The 10959-nt window shown below is 51.1% G+C and overlaps 1 protein-coding gene and 1 pseudogene across 1 annotated transcript; both read left to right on the forward strand.

Moving 5' to 3' along the window:
- Positions 1 to 360: 360 nt before the first annotated feature.
- On the forward strand, positions 361 to 1327 carry LOC125540551. The gene is made up of 2 exons (XM_048704167.1): positions 361 to 622; positions 738 to 1327. Exons 1-2 carry the CDS (start codon positions 361 to 363, stop codon positions 1325 to 1327), a joined length of 852 nt encoding a protein of 283 aa, XP_048560124.1.
- Positions 1328 to 2836: 1509 nt separating this feature from the next.
- Positions 2837 to 8033, forward strand: LOC125533630 (annotated as a pseudogene).
- The last annotated feature ends 2926 nt before the right edge of the window (positions 8034 to 10959 follow it).

Here is a 10959-nt window from a genome sequence, read left to right on the forward strand (position 1 = left end):
CGCTAGTTGGTACTACTTGTTGATCATGCCAAGAACTCGATTATTTTTCTGCTCACCAAATCTGTCAACAGTCACGACAGCGCGGCGCTATATATAAAACTCCATGACATATAAAACTCCAGAAGTTTGAAAGCTATACGCCATGCATGCAATATCTCTCAACTATCTATCCCGTATCCTTTTCTATCTCTTTCTCTTAATTGTTCTCCACGAGAGATGGACGTAACGGGATGCATGAATCCTAGCAATCGATGATCGTCCTGCTGCCTTGTAATCCACGACAGGCTTCGTTTCTCTTATATATAGCAAAGCGGCTCTCCCCCAAACCAGATTCCATCCATCGATCCATCTAACACCATAATGGCAGCGAAAATCCGTCATTCGACTCTTCTTGTTCTACTACTTGTAGTAGCTTTCTTCCTACCCCTGGTCTGTTCCACGGAGTTCGTCCACCTCCACTTCAATTACACCATCGACCCCTACACCAAGAACTACGTAGACTTGAAGAGAATACTGGTGAGGAACCAGCCTGAGCTGCGAGTGCTGACGAGCACGGCGTTGGCGGTTCGACGCCCCATCTTCTATGACCTACCGGCTCGAGTGATTTTTTGCCACCTCAATGGTAAATGAATCCAGCTTAATTTCAGATTCGTTCGCTTTTCGGCTTTTCAGATCAGTTGTAATTCGATCATCCTCTCTGACTTGCTTTACCCTCTCTCCTTTATTTATTTATTAAGGTGACCTTCCTCAGGACAAGTGCGTGGTCGCCTTCGCAGACGACGATATCTCCGCCATGGGCTTCAGGAACTCCACCGGGCACTGGCACTGCATAGGAGGCTTCCGGTTCGCGGGCTGTACACTTCTCCCCTTCGGGGAGAATTACGGCGAGCTTCTCGGAGAAGGTGGCCACATAAACCTCCCGTTTGTACCGCTCGGGAGGGAGGCGGCGAAAGAGGGAGTGCGCCTCCTGGCAAGCTACTCATACTCCCCCGGCGGGGACCTTGGACCGGCTAAGCGAGGCATGGCCAGGTTCATCGTCATGATAGCCGAAGCAGCCCGTTTCCGACCCGTCAGCAACAGGTTGGCCCATCACTGGGAGGAAAAGACCAACATGCTCGATGTTGAGGCAGAATTCTGTGTAAACTGGGGAAGAATGTCGTTTTTACTTATTGACTGGGATAAAACAACCAGGCGTACAAGCTGGGGAAGGGGGCATTACGCAGCGGCTCAGGAGCTGGAGCAGGAAACAGGAATTAAGAGCCCAAGAGATGCTTTGCGCGTGCTAGATCTGCTGGTGAGGCCAAGAGGTTATAGTGTCCCCAACTAACTAGAAGACGTACTACGATTCAAGACAACAAATTAGGGTTTAGGATTAGAATTTAGGGTACGTGTGAGGCAACAAGAAGTAGTACAATATAATGTTCAAGGTCTGTAATGCTGTAATGAAGATTGAAAGAAATAAGACTCTACTAGCTAGTACAATAATGTGTACAATAATGTTCTCGACTTCCAATAGAAACTTATCAATTGATTTAATTCAGCTGTACATGTCTTCACGTGCATCAACAGAATTATGCGGCGTTTTTGTATATACCATCCATTCATTTATTCAGGACAAGAAATCTTCAATTATAAATGTACGTAGCTGTATTTGATCAAGCTACTGTATTTTTTTCCGGGCATGAGCAGCAGGCTTCATCTAATTGCTTACAAATGCCTAATAACTTGATGGAATGTATCTATTTCTTAGGCGGGGTACTAAGTACTAGTTTCCTTACTCCTTTCGTTGACTAATCACTCCCAAAGGTGGAGCACATGAGCATCTGCCATTGCTGCAATTTGTAGTGGGAGAATATTTTCTGCAATTCCAGGTTCTAAATGCAAGATAATTGGATGGTGTTGTAGTTCTACTCCCTGAACAGTTCAGATTCTATTACTGTTCACTTGTTGATTTGAGTTGCTCTAAACGCAGAATTTGCCATAATTCAGCTGTCAAGGTAAATCCTTGAGCTTGCTATATATGCACTTTTTTATATATATTTACCTTCATGTTTTCTAATGCAATTTTTTGATAAGAGTAAAGCGTCCTGCAAGCGGAGAATATTATACCTCCCTGAGCATCTCGAAGCACCATACCTGCATCAGCCCCTCCTGCTGAATGAGACCCATCTGAGTTGAGTTTGACCCACCCATCTGGTGGAGAAGACCATGGGGGGCGGCCATAGGTGTTACTTGAGCTGGTTCCCTATACCTGATGTGATCATATGATACCACTGTTTTACCCTTCTCAGGATCCATAGGTGAGTTTAACTTTGTAGCAACTAGAGACTCCAAATAGCTTAGAAGAAATTGTAAGGGGACACGACAGAAAATAAATATTTCCGGTATAGCAAGCACGCCCAGGACCACTATGGAGACTGCATTCAAGGTTTGATCTGATCCGTACCGACCCGGCGCAACAGAAGAATTGTCGGTGGATATCGTCGGTGCAGATCCTCGCAACTAGGATTTACAACCTCCCAACCGCGAGGATGTACTCCTTCGTCGGACAGCCCTTCGGGAGGCGGTCGGCCAGTCCCTCGGACAATGTCACGGACAGCCCTTCGGGAGGACACTCGAACAGCCCCTCGGGCGAAAGATCGAAACTACAATCTCTCTACGGGGTTGCACACATACGGTGTCAGCTATCCGGCAGGGCTTCGCCGTCCAGAACAAGTTCCTGCCGGAACCCAGACAGCCGACAGCCTTTTGGCTCTACGAAACTATTTCGCTGGGAGGGGGAGAGAGAGAGCCAGATCATGCATGGCTTGTGTATGTAAGAAAGAGTGAGTGTGGAATGCACCCCGCCGCCGCCCCAAGGCCGTCCCCGCGGTTGCCCCGACTCGCGAACCACCGTTGCGTCGCCCCTTTGGGTTGCAGCGTCGCGGCCCGCGGTCCCTACCGCTGCCTCGAGGTCTTCCCGCCGTCGCACCGACCCGCCTGCCGCCGCTGCGTCGCCCCTTCGGATCGTAGCGCCGCGGCCTGCAGTCCACTCCGCCGTTACCGCGTGTCGACCTCCCGTGGTATGCGCCGTGCCGTCTCCCTTGGCGCGGGAACACTACCATCCGCGCCGGTCTTCGTCATGTTGTCAGGGTTCTTCGCCTACTTCGAGCACCGCCACCGCACTCCTAACCTAGCCGCCGCCGTTGTCAGGCCACTGCCGCCGCTCTTCTTTGGCCGCCGCCGCCCGTCCACCCCCTTCGTCTTCGTCCAAGCACCAGCCCGTCGCCAGCGTCGCCGTCATCTACCCCGACCACTTCGTCTACCCCGACCACCGTTGGTGCCATCGGACCACCGTTGGTGCCATCGGCCCCACGCCGATGGACGCCGCAATCGTCGTCGAGTTCTTCTCTGCTGGCCCCTCCGACTTCTCCGACATGGCGTACAGCTCGTACAGGTCCCTCGTCTGCGCATGCCCGGTGCTGACAACACCGATGCGTGCCTTCATCCATGACGTGTCCCCGGGCCTGGCAAGCTTGGTCGGCGCTTCGTCAACTTCGTCTTCATCCGTCTACGCATGCCCGCTGCTGGCAACACCGGTGCGTGCCTTCGTCCACGATGTGTCCCGGGGCTTGGCAAACCCGCTGCGACACGTCGTCAACAACATTTTCTTCCTGACGCACCCCTACTTCGACACCACTGCGCCCATGCTAACTCGGCGCCCCCTTGCGCCCGCGGCTCCACGGCGACTTCCTCAACACCGGCTACCCCGACTCGACATCGACCACGGCATTCTTCGTATGGCTACCTCGACCACGGCTCCACCACCCACGCTCTCGGCTACATCGACAAAAGGCACAAAGGGCTACCGTTTGCTTGAGCAACCTCGTTGGTTTCCACCCCAGCCACGACTCCGCGATGCGTCGACCGTTACGACTGTGGGAGGGCGTCCGTCGGCTTGCCTTCGGATTCTTCTACCAGTCTCACCGTCTGCGTCGCTACCGTTGTGACTGCGGGGGGGATGTTGAGTAACATGATTGTATTAGAAACATAGGTTAGACTAGGAAATATTTCTGGCTTGCCTTGTACCTAAGTAGATCATGTACTCCTATATATATGCCCACGAGGCTCAAGCAATAAACGAACTATTTCCACCAATCCCTCTCTCCCTTCTAACACAGACTACCTATAAAATATCATTCAACTTGTAAATGCTTCCACATTGATATCATCTTTGACTAGCTACCAACAGAAACATTGGCTCTCTGCAAAAAAAGAAAAAAAAATTCCAACTATCCTCAATCATCTTCGACAATTGACCATGTTCGACAAAGTCTTGGTCCAGCGGGATCGGGCGCCCCAATCTTTGTTGACTTTGGCCAATTCTCCAATCGGCACACAAACTCAATTACATAACATCTTGTATAGAAAAGAAATTACTTTACATAATTCATTTCATACCAAAATTATGAAGTGATCATTTCACAATTACATAACATCTTGTCGTCGTCGGCCTTCTCCTCCTTGACGCGGGCGCCCCTGCTGGACCCCTGCCCGGCGTCGCCATGGCGAACAGGCGGCGGCGCGTCGTCGTCGTCGTCGCTGTCGCACAAGACGACGACCCCGCCTTCCTCGCGGCCGCGTCGGCGCTCCTCGAAGCGGCGTAGGGCGGCGCGCTGGCGCTCCTTCTCCTTCTCGCGGCGCGCCTTCTCCATCGCAATGGAGTCCTGGCGCGCCCATTCGAGGGCGCGTCGCGTCGTCGGAACTCGGCCTTCACCGGCGCCCCGTCTCAGCGCCCGGCTCCGTCTTCACCGGCGCCAGACCCGGCTCCGTCTTCACCGGCGCCAGCCCCGGCTCCGTCTTTGGCTTGACGAAGCGCGGAGGAGCCGACGAGGGGGCGCGCCGGCCGCCCTCGTTGATGACGATGCCGGCGCTGCGAGTGCGCCGGCCGAGCGGCGTCTCCGCCGCGGGCTGGCCTTGACGCCGAGCAGCGCCGGAGAGCCGGAGGAGTGTGAAGAAGAACGGGACGACGAGGAGGAAGAAGAGGAGCGCCGAACCTTCTTGGAGCCCATGGCCCGGCGCGTCGGTGCTGCGCCGAGGGCGGCCACCCTCGCCGGGGGTACGCCAACGGCGGGTCGTTGCCGCCCTCGAGGTACGTGAGCACGCCCTCGAGTGTGCGGCCGGGGACGCCCCACCAGAGGTAGCGTCCCTCGCTGTTCTGCCGGCTGCCGACCACCGGCGCGCCGTTGGTGGACGCCAAGCGCTGCTGTTGGCGGCGCTCGAAATACGCCGCCCAGGCCGCGTGGTTGTCGGCGGCGTACTGGGGGAGGGAGAGCTCGGCGTCGGTGAGGGACGCGCGCACGATGTCGACCTCCTCGGCGAAGTACCTCGGGTCCGCCGCGTCGGGCAACGGGGGAATGGGCACTCCCCCGGCGCTGAGTCTCCACCCCGTCGGCCCGGCGCGCATGTCCGGCGGCGCCGGGATGTTCGCCTGGAACAGGAGCCACGACTCCTGTTTGCGGCAGCGAACGGCGGCCGAAGCCGTTGGCCGCCGCCGTATCTCCGGGGAAGCGTCTGCCATGGCGAAGGCGGGGCTGGGCGGGCTCGGAAGAGGTAGAGGGAAGGGCTGGGCGGCGGCGCTCGGGGAGAGAGGAAGGGTTGGACGGCGGCGAGGGGCGGGGCTGGTGTGGGCGCAGGTGAGCGGAGGCCGCCGGCTTTTATAGCCGGGCCGCGCCCGTGTGTACGCGTGCGAGGGAGTGGAGGCGTCGGCGCGCCGTCCCGTGAACGCGCCGCCCGTGAGGAATCAATGGCAAGGCTGACCGGCGGCAGCCTTGCCATTGATTCCCCGCGGGAACCGAGGCCGTTGGGGGAAGACGAGGCGCCGAGTCGCTGACGCGGCTGGCCCGCGTCTTTTTCGCGCCAAAACAGCTCGCCCCGGCGCCCCCGGGCGCCCCCCAGCGCGCCGGGTTCGGCCTGGGTCCGCCGGCGCTGTTTTCGGCCCAAGCCGGCGAAAATCGGGCTCCTGGGGGCGCGACTGGGCCGTTTTTTCGGCGCCGGCGCGAAAAAATCGCCTGGGGAGGCCTTCCTGGGGGCGGCTGGAGATGCCCTTATAAGTAATAAAGTGAAGCAACAATATCGATCCAATTGTTCATTGCATTTTCTTCCTTATGTTAGTCAAATAGAACCTCTTATGTTAGTCAAATAGAACCTGTTATGTTAGGAAGTTCACACGATGCACAACATGCATCGTGGTTTATTTTTTGAAGCTTCATTCGTTTCACCCTCAAGAAAATGTTAGGCTCGGTCAGTTTTCTTTCTATCTAGTGAGAGTAAGCATGGAAGCACTCTTCAAGTTATTTGTTCGATTTTATCTTATCTGGATGGAGGCATAAAATGCAACAATCTTGAGAAAATGCAACAATGGATAGGTTTCTCGTTCCCTTTCAATGTGCAGTAGCACAATCATATCTGTACTTAAATAAAATTGTGTTGCTGATATTAATAAATCAATAAATAGGTTAAGCAAGCCTTTGGTAAGCATTAAACTTTCAGCTCAAACTTTTTATCTCATGTGTACATTTGTTTTCTTCCAAGTGTTGTCTATCTCTCCTACTCTGCTCACGCCCGCCAAGGCCCGTGCCCCAAACACGATAAGAAGAAGGATCCGCAACACCCAAGATCTGGCGACGACGGAGGCGGCGGCGCCCAAACATCTTCCCGCCAAAAAACGAGCTGGCCATAAGGCCACCGCAACTCGACTACTACATGGGAACCATCAGACCCTTCATTTCCTGCCCACCGCCTCGAAGACCAAGGTCGTCTTGGCTGACCGTGGGAACCGCATGCTGCGCTTCGACGTCATCAATGGCACCCGCTGCATCGACACCCTGCCAAGCCTCCATGGACTCAAGAAGAAGTCGATGTCCGTCTTCGTCCCTCCCACCGACTTGCACCTCCATGACGGCGAAGACAACGGCGACATTTACATCATCCATGGCCTCCTCTACCGGCACATGCATGGCAGAGGAGCAGCCGCAGTTCGAGGCCCTGGCGTGGAGGGGTTCCGGCAGTCCCCCGCATCTCACAGGTTCTGGCACGCGACATCCTCCCACTACCGCCGTGGATTACCCACAACAAGTGTGCCTTTGTCCATGGCCACGCCCTAGTCGGAGACACCATCTGCTTCTCCATCTTTGCAGGCGCTGAGGGTGCCGGCACCTACTGCTTCCAAATCGCGACTTGTGAGTGGAGCAAAGCTGGCGACTGGCTCATGCCCTGCCATGGCAAGGCCGATTACGTCCCCGAGCTTGGACTCTGGTTTGGCATCTCTTCTCGGGGGTTAAAAATTTCAACAAAATTTCAGTGAAATTTCCAAAATTTCGCATATTTCAGTGGGGCCCGAAATATTTTTAACCCCGAAATTTGAAGGCCGATTCAAACTGCTTTTAAAATAAATTTAAATTATGTTAGAATTCATTAAAATCAAATGAAATTTGAAATATGAAAACATGAAATAATTTCCGAAATATGCGAAATTTCCAAAATTTCGCATATTTCAGTGATGTCCGAAATTATTTTGTTTTCGAAATTAAATACCGACAATCTCCCCTGCGTTGCTGACCTCTCCGGCGTCGTCGGAGGGTAGGAGCCACCGCAGGAGAAGATGCGGATCTGGGCGCGTGATGGCCTGCCAGAGGAGTGGCAGCCCAACATGTTGCGCGAGCCCATTGTCGTCAGCCTCGGTTCCGGCAGGTTCATCGTCGTGGACTTCTTGAATGTCATGGAATCCGACAAGGACTGCAACAAGATGTTTCCCGGCAAGGAATTTGCCATCTTCACCGGTGTGGAGGTTGCGTTCAGCAACGCCGGCAAAGGCAATGACGAGAATGGCAGCTACGACAAAGGCAAAGACAATGGCAACTACAATAGCTCTCAGCTCTGGCAACGAGAATCACGACAAAGGCAAAGGGATGATGCGTGGCCTCCATATGAGCAAGCACAAATCTCATCGTTACATGTTTAACAACCAACAGAGGATCGAGGCGGTGCTCTAATATTAACGATTCAGCAACTCATTTTGACTTGCTGAACTGTAGCTCTCTTCTTGTGCTCCCTGTTTACAATGAGTAGTACTGACTCTAGTGTTATGTCAGCTTAAATACCAGGTGTCTATCCATCCAGTATTCATGCCTCTGACCAAATAATTGTTTGATGGCCATTTTAATGATGACATATGGTTATTATTTATCGGGATGAGTTTTTCAAATGTCGAAATCTATTCGTGTTGTCTCATTAATGTTGAAATCTATGTTAGTGTTGAAATGTGTTATTAATTGCTGAAATCTTTTAAAAAGATGAAATCTCTCATTAAATTTTGACATATATTTTTATTCTTGGGATATCTTATTTAGTGGTGAAATATGCTTTTATTGTTGAAATATCCTAATAAGTGTTGATATCTCATTTAGCGTTTTTTAAGCGTTGAAATATCTCTTCTATAAATGTCCTATTAAGTGTTGGAACTTTTTATTGTGGAAATGCCTTCTTAAGTGTTACGTCGGAATCTGTTTTTAAATAATGAAATCGCTTATCACGTGTTGAAATCTTCTTTATTGTTGGCATGCCTTATTCAGAACTGAAATATGTTTTGATTGCTCGGATGTCTTATTAATTGCTGCAATATGTTTTTCAGGCCAATTAATAGGTACTATTTTATTGCTTGATCGGTTCTGCACCGGTTCTCCCTTCTCTATATATACAGGCCGTGTGTTGATAGAGCAAGCATGCATATCTTGTTCCTAGCATTTTCAAACTTCATCAGAAGATGATTGACAAATACACGATTCACATCTACGCTCTAGGCTTGCTACTATCTCTCCATCTCCTATGCTGCACGCCTACTGTGCAATGTATGCAGTTCCACAGAGATTTACCAGTTCTTTCTCACCTTTCATTGCCTGTTACTTGTATGGTTATCAGTCCATAATGATCAGTTACCATATGAATGGCTAATTCTTTCACACCTAATTCATTTGATGTTCCATACATAGGTCGGATCATGGGCGAAGAAGACGTGGATGAGAAGATCAATTTACCGTATGGGCTTTGTGTCAACAATAGACCATGCAAAGCTGGATGGGTCTGGTTGTGTTGTCTCCTCAATCAAGAGTGCTATCCGTCCATGGATGCGTGCAAGAAAGATTGTCCGAAACCCTCTGCTGCTGACATGGTGTCCATGAAAATGACCCGCTCTCCTTTACCCGCCTAATCTCTCACGTCATCATTAGGTTCAATTTGAATTACCTATATTTTGCCCGGGACCTAATGGATATTGTGTGAAAAAATAATTTAGAATAGAAGTATCTCATACATTAGTTGTTGCAATTTGATTTGACATGTTGCATCAATCTTTAAGTTTTGTTACCAATTATTGCCGATAACTCAGTTTTTCAAATATTGATGCCCGGTCAATTTTTGTTAATTTTACACTGCCAGTGTTTTGGGCATGCTCATGATATAGAATGTTGATTATTGGTACTGTGTTTTGGTCAATCTATCGCTTCTAAGACTTGAAGCGAACCAACGTGCAGGTGAGCATTGAGCCTCTTCTTCATTGTCTCTGCACTCAGGGCTTATAAACAGCTGCGAGTGCCTCTCGCTTGGCGAGGTGGGACTAAAAAAACAGCTGCAATAAAATAAATAAGTAAAGAAAAAAAGTGAGGTGGGACTAAAAAAACAGCTGCAATAAAATAAATAAGTAAAGAAAAAAGTGCCTCCTACTGGGCCCCCACGGCCTGGATACGACTAGAAACCCACCACGGGCCAGGATCCAGGCCCGCAGGTGGCCCAGTAGGACCATCAGGCAAAGCAGTAGTAAGTAGGCCCGTAAGCCTGCAGTGGAGAGAAGCTTGAGAGGGGAGCGGCAGTGGGGCTTATAAACCACTGCGCGCCCCTCTCAGCTAGCGAGGTGGGACTAAACTTTCGTGTCGCACCGTGGCAGCACAAGGCCATTCGTCCCAGTTCGAGGCTCCAACTGGGACCAATGCCCACCCTTTAGTCCCAGTTGGAGGCACCAACCGGGACCAAAGCCCTCTGCTTCCCGCCCTTTCCGCTGCTGAAAAGAGGCCTTTGGTCCCGGTTGGTGCCTCTAACCGGGACTAAAGGGGGGCATTTGTCCCGGTTGTTGCCTTGAACCGGGACCGATGCTCTGCCTATATAAGCGGCACTCGCGAAAATTTGGTTCAGTTCCTTCTTCCCCGCCGCCCGACGCGTCTAGGCCGTCCGTCTCCGCCTCGCCGTCGCCTTCATCGCCCCGCGCCGTCCCGCGCCGCCCCGACGCCGTCGCCGCCCCCCGCCCCGCGCCCAGTGCCCCGCCGGCCCCTGCCCGTCGCCGCCCCGCCCCGGCCCGCAACGCACCACCGCCTCACCATCGACCGTCACCGCGCCGCCCCGCCCCGCGCCGCACCTCGCCGTCGCCATCGTCGTCGCTGTCCCCGACACGCCGTCGCCATGAGCAAGTTATTTATTTGTTAGATTTTTTTGTAGTTTCATAGATTTTTTTGTTAGATGTGTAGTAATTTAGATGTGTAGTTCGTAGATTTTTTTGTCAGATATTTTTTCATATTGTGTAATTAATTTGTTCATATTTTGTTAGATTTTTTCTCTGTTAATAGATTTTTTATGAAAAGATGTTTGTATGTTCATATATATGCATGTTTGTATATGTGTTCATATATATGCAAAGATCGAATATGTCAAATTTTTATGATTTTTTTTTGTTCATAGAATTTTTATGATTTTTTCCTGTTGTAATTTTGTTCATAGAATTTTAATGATTTTTTTGTTCATAGTATTTTCTTTGTCAATTTCTTGTGTATGTATCGGAAAATTGTGAATGATAGAAGTCATTTATGAATATGTTCATATTTAGAATAGAGGAAAAAGGAAAAAAATAAGAAGAGAAAGTAGTTTATTTTTAGT

This window comes from Triticum urartu, chromosome 2 (assembly GCF_003073215.2).
Source record: "Triticum urartu cultivar G1812 chromosome 2, Tu2.1, whole genome shotgun sequence".
NCBI classification, from domain to species: Eukaryota; Viridiplantae; Streptophyta; class Magnoliopsida; order Poales; family Poaceae; genus Triticum; species Triticum urartu.